The following is a 14617-nucleotide window of genomic DNA, read 5'->3' as shown; positions in this document are numbered from 1 at the left end:
TATTCTTACCAGTACAGACTAAAATTTAGGACCTCAGTGATACATTGCTTAAAAACAAAACAAAACCTTTGTTCTAGTCTACTGTCATGCTCTTTTGTGAATTCTGAGTAACGTGGAGCACAGAAACTCAAAGAATGGATTTTGGATGCTTCTTTTTGAGAATTGAATCTTGGAAGGATGTTATTTGCCTGTAATTATACACAAAAATTAATGATCTCAGAATTGCATAACATTTAGCTTTCATGGAAACCAATCAGATTTGCCAAACTTGTCAGAATTCATAAAGACAGTACAGGAGGAGAAGAAGAATTGTCTGGCATTTCTGCATATGCAGTTATAGATCTAAGATAAAATGGCAATGCTCCTTCTGGGCTGGATTCCAAAACAAAAAAAGTGGAGGGTATTTTTGAGATGTTACTATGACTAAAATTCAATTGATGGCATTTCCATAAAGTTTATGGAAATAAGAATGAAACTTTTAAAAAACACATATTCCAAACATATAAGTCCAGGACAAACTATGACAGTATTAAGTGTTTGTATTAAGGAGACAAAAAATAATGTCAAGAGGAGAATTATTAATAAAGAGACATAATGAGAATTTTCAAAATTAAGCAGTCAAATAATTTATTGGTCCAGCTAGTACTACCTTATGATCTCAGTCCATAGTTTACCAGTTTCACCTTTCTTTTAAAGTTAAATTAAATGAAGAAAACAAATTGTAAAAGTTCTTTTATCTGAGCTTGATCCATCTTTCATTGTATGTGAAATTTTATTTCTAAATTAAATGCTTATTTGGTTATGCAGTCTCTAGTCTATACTCAGTTCAAAGGAACTTTCTGATTTCCTTTGAATTTGATACAGATGTTTTGCTGGAGCAAGTATGATGCCAAATGCAAAAGACACTTGGTACACACACTATTCCTAATCCCCATTTCACTTGCCAGCAGTTGTGGAATATTCTCTTCATTAGAGAATTTTCAGCAGACGTGTGCTTAGTGAAGCCTTTACAGATATGCCCCTAATTTATTATTTTTTTTTCCAGTTTAACAAATATCTTTACCTGTTTCCTGACAACATACTGTCATCTTCATAATAATCTTCTCCACTAAAGTATTCCTGCTCTCCCAAGTAATGATCATCATTGCAATAGTCTTGAACTTCACATTCTTCGCGGCAAATAGTAGGTCGACGCCCGTCACCAGAGTCAGATCTGTAAGTAGCAAATACTTGTATTTTTAAATACATTTATTGATATAAATTATATATTGTATATTTAATGCCCAGGTTTGTTAATGTGCTTCCAAGAAAATTTTTTTAAAAGGCAAAAAAAAGGCAAGCATTAACCAGTGTCTTGTCAAAATGTGGTGTTACAGGAAATTGCACAGAACTGCAGTTCAGAACATCACTATTTTATCTGTTCCAGGAAGATGACAAAATGACCTCCCATTATTTCCTTATGGTACAGTTAGGAAAATAATGAACATGAGGGTGCTCAGTGAAGTAAAATACATTTAAGACAGTTTTACAAAATAGAAATTAAGAGTATTTTGAAGAAACACAGCCTCTCTCAAGAAGTTTGCCAAATGGTTAAAATATTAAGGAGCCCTCATTGAGGTTTTTCAGCAAAAATCTGACACTGATACGCAAATGTAGGTACTAAAAAATAGCACTGAATGTACATTTAGCAATGCACCTCAAATAACACAATGTATCTTATTTTTTAAAGTTGTCTTAGATAATACTCAGACTCTTGCCTCAGACCAGGCAAGATTTTGGAACCCCTATAAATCGAATTACAGAATCACAGAATATTAGTGCTTAGAAGGGACCTCCAAAGATCATTGAGTCCAGGACCAAAAATAAACACAACTAGGGCAGATCACTCAGATAGGCATCCAGACAGGTCTTGAAAGTCTCCAGAGAAGGAAACTCCACAACCTCTCTGGGGAGCCACTTCTAGTGCTCTGTATTGTACACATTAATATTTATCAAAGTTAAACCCAGTAATTTTTTCAGTTTATGCAAGTAAATTTTAAAACTACACAAACCTGCCTGGATTTTTAAAAGGACTTAAATAGTTTCAAACTTTACCAGAAGTTTATACTTTTAGAACAAGCAGTGTAAAATTTTACTTAGAAATCATCACTTAAGTTATTCAGCACATGCATTTTTATCCAGTTAATTTTGAAAATTGTACTGTAGAAAAAAAAAAAATAGAAAGAGAAAGAAAAAGGAAGAGAAAGAGAAAAAGGAAGAAAGAGGAAAAGAAAAGGAAAACCTACTTTGTCCTCTTCAATTATGTCAGAAAAATATCAACTCACCTAATATATGTTTCATAGTAACGGGTTCTATCCAGGTAAGCCATGAAAATAAGGAGAAAGATATTTAAAAATCACGTACACTAGAGAAAATAATTGGTGATTACAATGTCTGTGCTGTAACTAATACTTTCACTGAAAAAAACCCCTACTATTTTCAAACCTTATTAAAGTTATATATATTTCTCATACAGAAGAGCTATATTTTTAATGTTTCATACATCAATAGACAACAGAAATAAAGTTAATATACAAATTAATTTCACATAGCATAAGTTTTCTTACTTTATATTCATGATATATACGTTTATTTAAAAGCAAATACATATTAGTAAGTTTACCTCCTACTGTTTGGCCTTCTACGCTTCTCATGATCAGTTCTGGAGTGGGAATTGTAACCGTTCTCAGATCTATGCTCATGTTTTCCAAAATTTGTGTGTTTTCCATGAACATTTTTAGACACGTTGGCATTATTGAGATTGGCATTTGTTGAGTTTGGAACTTGCTTTCCTACAGAGTTGTGATTATGATGATTGTGGTATACAGAATTTCCTGCCTGAGAATACATAGTTTTCTCAGTATCACTTGCAGATGGAATTGAAGGCCGCTGAACATGCAAGGGACGGTGTGTGGTGTTGATCTGTTGAAATGAATCTCGTCTGTCACTGTTAATGTGGTTTATGTGGTTGCCAAAGAGGGCACCATTCCTCTGTTTTAGGGGAAAAGAAATAAAAAAATTACATCAGATATCTGAACAGAACATATTTTTGACAGTGATAACTTACTTTACTCTCCTACATGCATTCAAAAGTAGCAGTTAAAATAATTTGTGATTTTTCTTTCTAATTTTATGATGCTTCAGGTGGAATCTCCTGAAGTGATAGCAATGTGATTGTGATAATGACAATATTTGTATTTCAGAATCAAACTGACATAATGCTCTGATCATTATTCTTTTCCCATGTAACTAAATGTGACATCCAGCTTTCTCCATATCTTATTACACAGGAGAAACCCAGATTCCCGTACATGAACATGCACCAGCTTCCTCAGAAAGGGATGTGTCTGCTTAATTTTTGAGAACACTTCTGTGGAATTTCCTCCTATTCTCCCAGAGCATCAGTTTGCAACAGGCGTCACTCAGACAGGATGGAGTGCCATGCAACAGCTTGCAAGCATATCTCAAGTAGGTACCATTAAGCTTCAGTGCTTCCATTCTTTCCTTTTGCAGAGGTACAGGAAAGAGCAGTAACTCTTTATCAGCCCTGAGGAGTGTAATGGACGGTGAAAAAGAGAATGAAGTGCTAAGTTATGACTATGACATGCAGCTCTCTTTTACATCTGACCCAGATAATGTAGCCTCCCTGTCTAGCCAGGTGGGGGTCTTGGATGACAGCAGTCTGTCTTGAAGCTCAATCTAGGGAAGACAGGAGGTAATGATGGTTGGCAAAGAAAAGCATCTACTGATGGTAACTGTGACACTGTCTCCAGTGCCACATCCTCCTTTTTTACAAAGGACAATAGCAAGCTATGCAGCTCCTGACCCAATTCTTGCAGAAGCATGCTTTTCCATCTGCTGCTTCTGAAATGCGTGCAAAAATTATGTTTTCTTGCTGTCTGACCAATGGTTTGCAGATCACTCCTGATTATAATACCAACTTTACATGTTCACCACTAAATGGAATACCTATAGCATACATGAAAACTGCTGGGTTTGTTTGGGTTTTGTTATTGGTGGCTCTTGATATCCTTCAGAGGAAATTGGAAATGGCATTTATATTTAGTTGCCTTCTGTGTAATCCCAGGCACTAGTTTTAAAATATGCAGCTACATGTCTGTTGTGGTTTGGCTGCATAGAATTTCAGTCTCTTCCTCCTATCCTTCCTATCTACCACTTCAGAAGTCAAGACACTTCCAGTTCCACCTTGTCACTAACAATGTTTAAGATGGCAATGCTCATACCTTTTCTTAGGATTTACTTAAGAAAAAACTAAGAATTACTGAGAAAGATTTAGGGGTGGGAGAATCACCCTGTAGGAACAGCTCCCTAAATTTATGATAGGATGCAAGTGTCCTGGTAGTACTATGTTTATAGATTTATACAAAAACACACTTATTTATAAAATATGTGTCTTGTTCTGGTTTGCAGGTATTATTCCATATTCAGGGATAAGCTCATTCTTCAACTGCATAAGACAAAACAATTCACATAGCTGTGTTCTGACATTACTTTATAAACATCTTCCTCCTCCTCTGGATTGTTTTCCTCTGGCTCATCATCTTGCAAGTCACAGGATATAGCTCGGCGTATTTCAGGGCCAATATCATGAAGTGTCCTTAGTCCTGCCTAAATCAATGACAATATCATAATACATTAGGAATGCAAATGCTTTTTCATTCTTTAACTACAGGCGTGTAAATTGATTTTAAAGGACAGTTAACAAGCTTTGTATCCTGACATCCATGAAGGTCTGTTCCTACTATACGTCTCTTTATTGTAATTAATCAAAGGCTCATATTCCAGTACAATCCTGTTGAAGTGATCATGTCTATTATTGTAGTGTAGATCCTGACTAAAAGACCACTGATGTTTATGGAACCCTTTGGAAACAAAATTCATAGTAATCAGCAAGAACTACAATAAAATGCATTTCAGTGAGATGTATATTTAATGTTAAAAACGTTTGCAGCCTGTGTCCACAAAGGAAACACAAGGAGATCTTTGCTATAGCAAGAGCAGTTTTAGCAGAGCTCAGATGAAAAAGAAAGCAGTGAAATAATTCCAGCTCATCTGCACTGTGATATGCAGATATTTGATATAAAGCTTTAGTTTAGGACAGAAAACCATCTAGGTGCAGTAGCATGGACCTCAGCATGTATCACGTCATAGTCCTCTCAAGCCTGTTACCACATGCAACTTTTAGGAAAAGAGATAATGCTGAAAATGCCAAGGAAAGACTTGCATGTCAGAAAGGAAACAGACATACTCAGGGCCAAGAACAGAGTACTTTTGTTTAGGCCTGCTTTACTTCAGAAAGGAAATATTTTTCCCGTTTGAAGTCTTGTTGTCATGGTTGAGGCAAAAAATGAAATCTTGTTCTTCCAACTGGTTTTATCACATCTTCAGGTTCAAAAGTAATATTTGTTTGTTTAGCCCTTTACTAACACTACACTTACCCTACTAACAGTCATGCACACACTTGGTTACATATTATGATCTAAAAGCCTGCTTTATTAATTGTCTGCATTTTTTGATGCAGATGATGGCTGTCCCAGCCCATAAGATCTGTGCTTCTGTGGCATGACATTGCATGTTGCTCTGGGGTAGCATGAAGATGTGCAGAGAATTTTGTGTGTTTTGCAGCTCCAGATGGGGCTGAAGGACCCTGGAGGGCACCAACTGTGGCTTGGTCCCATTCACACTGTCTTTCGCACACATCCCCTGGAGTACACCCCACCCTTGCAGTCAGTTTTCAGCTCAAAACAGAAATAGATGTCTTGCTGGGGAGAAAAATGGCATTTCTGCAGTGTGGGCTATGAGAGCCTGGAAAGGGATGAACCAAAAAGCTTTGTATCTAACGCTGTAGATTTACTATAGGCTCCTCTTCAGGTTTCACTCATATTTGACTTTCTGAAAACTGCACATGACTAATCATATTAGCCACATGTATTTGGCAATTATATTTCTTCCTCAGGGATGAACTTTGGGAGTTATGCTATAATTGAACAAGGCTCTAAAAATAATTTACTATGGAGTTAATATACATTTCATGAATACACTGTGCTTTCTCCTGTTTCCTCGTAGGCATGAGAAAGATGAGACCTATCAGTCCCATCCTTAGCAAACCAGTGACACAGAGCACCCTGAACAACATAATTGCATAATAAACCCAAGCATGTCTTTAAATAGGCTTTCCTCTAAATGCACAAGATGACTTCCAGCTAACATGGTAATTCTGTGCAGCTGTGCTTTATGAGGCATAACAGCACCTGCAATGTTTTCAAGATGGCACAAGACACTAATACACCAGTGCTGTGTCCTAAATAGCATCTCAAGAGACAATTAATGATGGCCCTGTCTCTGACACAGCATTGAGATGACACAAATGGACTTTCAAATGCTGAAATAATAGAGCTGTAGGAGTCCCTCAGTGAGAAAAAATGTTGTATGACTAATAGTTATATTTTTTAATTGGTCATTTATAGAGAGATAATCTTAAAGATTCTTGAAAAGCACCTAATACCAAAACATCAAAACATTTAAAAGTTAGATCAAACATTAAAACTTTAAACAGTTACACATTTTTAAAAGACATCATTTAACAACAACAAAAAAAAAGATTTAAAATCAATTTTCCACATCTATAGTATGCATAAAACAGTAGCACGATTTTGGATCTATGTCTTATATAAAGAAATTTGTGTATAATGCAGTACTCCAGAGTAATGATTTCTAGAAAAACATTTAACTTCTTATAAATACTGGAACTACTAAAAGATATTTTTCTCTATATCCAAACTCAACCAACACCCACTTTGAGGTATGGTGCAACCTACATATAGATACAGTTTAAGCTTAATTTTAAAAGTGCAAGCACAATATCCTTATTTAACTAGTAAGAATCACTATCATCTAGTCACATAAAATACACAACACTCTCTCTTTTGAAGCATCTTACAGTGATACCAGGAAATGGAAAAGACACTTGCAAGTTTTGCTTTATGCATTTTAGAAGAATGATGGGTATTTAAGTATATTGCTGTATAAACTCACTGGATCTGAATTAAAGCATAAACATGAATTCTAAATACTTAGGTCTTCAGAGCTTCAGAATACTGAAAGCTTCTGACTCTGAAAATCTTCATATAAACCATTACATTTGTAGATATTTAGCGTGTTTTTACCACCTGCTTATTTTATAGCTTAGGAAACAAAAAAGAACAAAACACCCCAAAGCTCTCCTAACAATTTAACATTAAAAGAAACTGAACTTAGTATGAACGTAACACAGGGCAAGAACTACATTACAAAAGTAAGCATGCAGAAAAATAGCTGAATAGACCTACACTATAGCAGTGAACGTAAGAGACATAGTAGTCAAGTCTTGATTCCCCAGTGCTCTTCCTCTCCCCAGAGCCCATCTGCTAATGCTGAGGCTGAGTGCACTGCTCTACAGCTGCACAAAAGCTCTGTGCTTTAGGTCAAACCCAGACTCCCTTCAAGCTAAGCCTTCCTGTGATCACAATACGAACATGGAAACACAATTGAATTGAACTTGAGGAACATATTAACCCCTCTGCTGAAGTCTACTAGTGTTTTTCTCTTTTACTGTTTACTGCAGGGTTGATATTATAAAATTTGCAGAGAGAAAAAAGAGTAATGACTTTAATCTGAAATACATTCTCAAAATCAAGTTCAGCTCAATAAATCAGTGCTTTTGGGTACTTGTGATATGAAAGGGAAATATCCTTTAACTCTTACTTGTATATATTAAAAAGGAGGATTATGTGCAAATAAATGTAAAATATAGATGCAAATGTTACATAGCTAGCGAATTTTCACCCAGGAAAAATAGGGTAGAATTAATTGATTCACTCTGAGCACTACGTGAAAGTAATTAAACTTCTTCGTGCTTCATTTAACATTTATTTTACAAGCAACGTGACTACTTTCTGGCTCAATACAAATTTCCACCACTACAAAAAGACATCTCCTAAACTACTCCTACAAATACAATTTTGTTCTGATTTTCCCCAGAAATATATTTTCACTGCTTAAGTATCAGTCAATACCATAAGAAAGGCACTGTGAACAGTGGAGCCCTAAGGACTTTTGTCTCATGTCCTAGGAGCATATGTAACACAAAAATGACTGTAGATAGCTGATATGAACCCGTGACCTCTCATTTCAGAACCACTTGCTCTTCTTGCCTTTAGAAGGAATAAAAATCCTTGGCCTGCAGAAGACATATTGTTGTTATTCTAATCAAGATTATTATTTCATTTCTGAAGGTGTTGGTTTTTTTTATGCCAATATGCAAGTTTAAACAAACTGATGTTGATTATAATCACAAGTGTCCTTTTCTGACTGAGGTGGAATTTGAAACTTCATAGCAAAAAGACTTTACTGAATGGCCTGACAGATAATCTCCTGAGACCCACTTCACTTTCTGGAATTCTTTTGTGTTTCTGATTATATGTCCCCAAACAGCTGCCTGTGTAAGGCTAATGGCAAATGCTGCATCCTTGAGGGAAAAACTGAGCAGTACAGAATTATTTATCAAATTCATGATCAAGTATCACTACCTTGCAGAGAGGGGCATTCAAGTAGCTAAAGAGAAATAGAAGAGGAAGAAAAAAAACAATCTTCACAACCGGTGTTTTTAAAGCTGTGTGAATTTTCCCATTAGAGAATTCAACATCAATTTCAAATGTATTCAGTCTTGTGAAATATTTGGCACTGATCAAGATCCGCTATAACATCCTCTTACTTAGAAGATTCAAAAGGATAAGGCAGCATTTTTAACAGCACTGCAAGAAAAGTGCAGCTCATTTCAAAGTGAAAGTGGAGTCAAATACAACTCCTTTAAAGAATTGCTTTTTTTTTTTTTTTTTGGTAGAAAGGCACTGTAACTCCCCATTACTCTCAGAACCTTGGAGGGGAAAAAATGCACTTTAGTTTCTCATTGTCTGTTTCTTGATGCTTTAAATCTCCTGATATCTTTTACATCAGAGAAGCAGCAGCCAAGAAGATTCCCTTAGTGTGATTCCCTATTTATGCATACTTCTATCACTGGTCAGATACATAAATACCACCAGGGCTAGCTACCCAAAAACCCAAACCCACCCCCTTTTCCCAAACACCACTGAGAACATGAGGAATTCAGGAAGGCAAAGGAGTAATATATGTTAAAATATAATTAAAACACAGAACAGGCTTTATCACAAGGAGCATATACCCTTTCTCACAAAGTGGGTGTTTATTCCCTGAAGTCAAGAAAAGACTTGACATGACCAGCTAGACCAATCAGCAGAATTATAAATCTGTAACTCACCTCTTGTTTCATTCAACAATTCGGGATAGATTGTAAAGTTTGATAACATGTTGTTTTCTCCTTTTCTTGCTGGAGAAAGGAGATAAGGAAGGCCAGGCTAGATAATACAGCAATTGCAGGGTTTATGAGATCCTTGGGGAGCATGTTCTTAACTGATTAACTAGTGCTGCAGATAATTCCAACCATTCCAAAAGAAAGTTACAGATGACAGCAAAAGTACAAGATTTATTTCTCATACAGCTTTTGACATAAACTGGAACAGGTGACATTGCTTTTCATCTGCTGGTTTGCTTAAGATTTTTCAACAAGTCAACTGATCTGCAATTGGGTGAGATGTTGATAAGAATATGAAAATACGGTTGGTCTTGTTCTTTACAAATAGATAAATGGGATGGCTGGAAAAACTTTTCTTACTCTAGCCTGATAAAAGTATTTTCCTCATCTTATTTAAAGCTTTCAGCAAACCATTTCTAGTTAGGAAGGTTCTGAATGACAGAGCTTGAAAAACCAAAGGCAGCCCACCTTCTGCTGCTCTCACGTCTTCCAGCAGTCAGAAAGCAGAAGCTGTTTTCAGTGGTGTTATCATGACTAGTAGACACTGAAATCTTCTTTAGTTTCTTTAAACTAGGTAAGGGCTTTTGCTGAAATCACGTCCCTGCCCTGGTTACAAGAATTTTCTAATTTCAAAAAGAAAGTTCTCAAAACAATGAAAAGGTAAATACAGGCAAGAAAAGAGGTCCCACATTTACTGGCAGATTCCAGTGGCAGGAACTCAGGTGTAGCTGAGGATATTTTTCCCCTTCAGAAAGGAAAGAAGGTTGACTAATTTAGTCCTTTTTTTTTGTTTACAATCTGTTCCACCCACACCTTAGTAAGCAAAGTCAGGTGCTGCAGTACTGCCTGCACAGTTTGTATGTGGGGATGTATAAAACTAAATTCATCTGGATTAACTGGATAATAAAGATAAAAGTCCACTGTGATTGCTATATGGAGTTCCTTCAATATTTACAATGAAAGTGTGGCATATATTGAACATGAGTCATCACAACTTCTCTAATTGGATGAGAGAGTGATATTGCATGTTTCTGCTTTTCTCAGCATATTGTTTATCAGAGAGATCTGTAAACTTTTACTTAAGGTACTTGAGAATATAAATGGAAAAACAGCTATTAGCTCTCTAAGAATTAAGGAACATCTTCACAGTTACCAGCCTTTCACAGGTCATTCAACGAAATTTCTGCAGTTGAAAAACAAGTTTGATAGGATACTTATAAATTATGCTGCCAAAAATAGTTAAGAAAGTAAGATTTTTAAACTAATATTAAAGTTTTCTAAACATTTAAGATTTAGGCAAAGCAAGTCTGGAATGAAGAGGCTGAAAATTGAGAGACATGATATTTTTATACATTCTAAGGCCAAAAGAATGTTCTGAGATCATTTATACTAACTTCCCCATAATACATCCTCTGGCTGAAAACTAACTCTGAGCTCCTTTTGTTCAAATGCTTCTGCAATGAAGTCTGCAAAGTCCTTCCTAAAAATCTGGTATCTTTCACTTCCCTCTCAACTGTTTCCAGTCTTTTTATCTCTTCCACTCCCCATAATTTTCTCCCATGCTATGCAAATATAGGTCATACTGTCCTGGCAAGCCACCTGCTCACACATCTGTAGCAAGAACCATAATGAATCTTTCTTTGCCTGTTGCATCTCATGCTTATGATGACTTGGAATAGAATGTGTCAGAGCTGCCAGCAGACATTCTTAGGAAATAGGAATTAAACACATTATCCACTTAAGACAGCAAAGATCTTTCTGCTAAATCAAAATACAAACCTTTTCTTTAACATAGAAATCAGTACCTGAATCAGGTTAATACATTTCTCCCCATTGAGAAAGAGATTTTCACAATATATTCCTAAATTTTGGCATCAGACAAAAAAGCTATCAGAAATATTAAATATCTTCATAGTTTGTAGGAATCTACTCAGCATTAACTGAAATTCAGAAAGTCCCAATCCAATAAAAATGGTCTAAGGTATGATGTCTGGAATTATTTGAGGAGAGCCTTCCATTTGCCTCTTTCAATGTTCATAATAAAAAGGGACAGAAGTTTTCAGAATACACTCTTAGATCACATGTACTCTGTGGACTTGCTGCAGGCCCTTTAAGAGACAGATGGTCAAATCTGTTGTCCTGGTTTTCATTGACAGCTTGTTTTAAGCAACAGACAGAAGTATATTACATTAAAATAGCATGCTAATATGACTTCCTATTAAATAAACTGATGAATGTGAAGCTGAAAATTTACAAATATTAACAAATACTGAAAGGACAGTATTTAACCAGTAATCATAAGTGGAAAAGGAAAGGAACAACAAGAATTAAGAAGAAAAATGCTACTATATAAAAACCTCTTTAATAAAAAGGTAATAATATTAGGAAGTTTTCTGAGAACTGGCTTATTGCATTGTAGGAACATAAGAAATTAGTTAAAGCAAAACAAAGAACACAAATGGTAGCTCAGAACTTCACGTATCTGTTATTTTCAGCATCAGCTTTAAATTGTGATGCACCAACTGGACTTAAAAGGAAGTTTTATAACCATTGCTACTGCTTGAGCAATCCACGGAGAATAACTTTTTGCACTTACCTTGTTATAGGCAGAACAGCAGGGATATGTTTTACTTTTCTGATGAACAAGGCTCAAAAGCGTCCCAGCTAAATAAAATCCTTGCAGCACTGCACAATCATCAATATTCATCTACCTGCTGTTTCAAGTAAGCTCACAAAATGGTTAGTTAAAAATGTAAAAACAAAATCACCTGCAGAGCAATCGTGGTATTCTTCGCAGGATATTTCCCCACCAGTCCTTGTTCTTTGCGTTTCTTGAATTTCCTAAAGTAGTCCTGTATCAGGAAGGTGGCATAGAACTTCCCCACGGTTACCTCATCATCTAAACGAACAGACCAGACAGATCTCTCCCAGGTCAGCACATTTATCAATAGCCTGTACACTCATATTGGGTTTGGGGGAACAAAGTGATGGGTACAATAGGTACTACTTTCAGCTTACAACAATGGAACCTGTAACTAGCTTAAAAGCAATGTTTTAGCAAGCAGTTTAGGCTCAGTCAGTTAAGTGAACTCATCCTTAACACAGAAGAAAATTAATTTACCAAGTCTCATGTACTTCTAAAGTAAGTTTGTATAAGTTTCTAACAAAATCATAAACATGTTTGTATATGCATAGAAGCTGAAAGATTGGCTTTAGTTACTTGAAAGAAACAGATTAAAGTGAAAATCTACTATGTCTTACATACAAATATGTTCATAAGAGTGACTCTAAAAGAAAGAGGTCCCATTTACAATGTCTTTTCTTTTTCTCAGTGCTGAACCGTATTTGCTTAGTGAATGTATCAATTTAACGTTGTTCTGATTGCAAAGGGACTTAGATATCCTTACAGCCTGCTTTGCTGTGTACAATTTTTAATTAGCATCATACACTCACTGTAATAGCTGAGCATCTTCTAGTTTGACTTTTATTTGTGTCCTTTATTTATATTTTTATGTCCCAGATGCTCATGTTGGGCTGTGTCTTCTGCTATCTTATTGTCACCCAATAAAACAGATTGTAGAATCTGGAGAAATTCCACAGACGTTACAATTTCACATATTTTCTATGAGGCTCTTGTTTAAGTGAAAATGTGGTCCTTAGCCACCTGCTAGATAAGTGATCATGAAAATAGTAATCACAAAACAACATGGTGCTCTGCAATGCTGATAGAAATGAAAATAACTTCCATCAGTTAATTTAGCGCAATGCAAAAGATATGCAAGCAGCAAGTGCAGTAAAATCTAGCATTTTTAGAGAGTCACTGTTGTGAACAAAATCCAAATTTCCAAGTTTTCAAAGTCAGGTACCTTATGAAGATACCAATATCACCTGGTTCACAGCATACTAAGTGTATGTGCCTGCTTTCTGAGATCCATTGAATCATTCAGCTGTGCAAGCTTATTCTCTTGAGGAGCAACGCTTGCCAGAAAACTAGAAAAAGTTTTCTCTTCAAAAACATTGCTTTTGTTTTCACACACTTTTTTCCCCTAGAGTTGTTCTGGCATGAAGTTTGCTATTTCCCTTTCTGCTGTGTTGCCTAATCTCTTGATTTTTTCAGTTTCTTGAAATAGCTATTGCAACATGATTGCTAGTTGGCTATTGCCATACGTAAAGGAAGGCTGGTGTGTTTCAGCTGTCAAAGTTCTCTCCACTGTTAGGGCCCACATCTTGATGGGCAGTAAGTTCCCATCATTCCAGTTGCCCTTTCTGGGACAGACAGGTACTTAATGCCCCTCAGGATCTGTGTTACCATTTACAGTTGTGACCTGACTAAACACAAATGTGTTTGTGCCCAGACACATTAACACACCTTTGTTAGAAAGTGTGAATTTTTGTTTTTTAGTTTTGTGTCATTTGTTTTCTTCATATTTTCTCTCTCTAATGGAGCTTTAGGATAGACTTGAGTTTGGTTTTTCATTTTGTTTTGTGGTTGTTTTTTTATACACACAAACACATTCAGTTCAGCAAGCTTTCTAATTGATTGTGATGCAAATTCTCTGATCCATTGTCATATACCATAATGTCATACATTAACATTTGATTAAAGCAGAGTCTCCTTGTCTTTCATTTCAGCAATAGTATGTCCCAATGTATCTCACTAATGATAATATTTTTACCTGTATTATGGCAGCACTTGCTAATTTGTGTTTAATTAACTTTCTTCTTTTCGTGACTTGCCCTCACATCAATAAAAAGGGTGGGAAAATCCAATTCATGTACAATACTGTTTAAACTCATTTTTACCTCTGTGATAAAATGTCTCAAAATGAACCCTCCACTATTCAAAATAAGCTCCTCTCATTGTAATGTCTGAAACGGGCTATATGCATGTGAGAAAGTATGACAGGCTTGAACTTCAGTAACAATGTACTAGGGATGCATTCTCCCAGTATTTTATTTGTCTTTAAATGTATCAATGTAAAAATAATTATAATGAGTAGTTTAAAATACCTTGGTTGGGAGACCAGTCTGTTTCAGGAAATATCTTGGCACATTTAAGAGCCTGCTCTGCCAAATACTGACATCTCTTCAAAGGTCCAAGTACCCCCAGTTCCTGCTAGGAAATAGGAGGAACTCTCCACAGCTCACAAGAAGAGCTCACTAGTCTACAGATTCAGTCTCAGCATG

General features: G+C 35.9%; 1 protein-coding gene across 1 annotated transcript in view; it reads right to left on the bottom strand.

The window, feature by feature from the left end:
- The window catches only part of CACNA1D (calcium channel, voltage-dependent, L type, alpha 1D subunit), a 154843-nt gene that overhangs the window by 7177 nt on the left and 133049 nt on the right, over nt 1-14617 (bottom strand). Inside the window, exons 41-45 of the mRNA XM_009993306.1 lie at nt 12199-12329; nt 4552-4668; nt 2663-3030; nt 2325-2351; nt 1064-1213 (exon numbers count right to left, since the gene is read on the bottom strand). Coding sequence (XP_009991608.1) covers nt 1064-1213; nt 2325-2351; nt 2663-3030; nt 4552-4668; nt 12199-12329 — 793 coding nt within the window. The remainder of the gene's footprint in view (nt 1-1063; nt 1214-2324; nt 2352-2662; nt 3031-4551; nt 4669-12198; nt 12330-14617) is intronic.

Source organism: Chaetura pelagica, unplaced genomic scaffold (assembly GCF_000747805.2).
Source record: "Chaetura pelagica isolate M959 unplaced genomic scaffold, ChaPel_1.0 scaffold630, whole genome shotgun sequence".
NCBI lineage: Eukaryota > Metazoa > Chordata > Aves > Apodiformes > Apodidae > Chaetura > Chaetura pelagica.
This window is presented reverse-complemented; position numbering and strand designations above follow the sequence as displayed.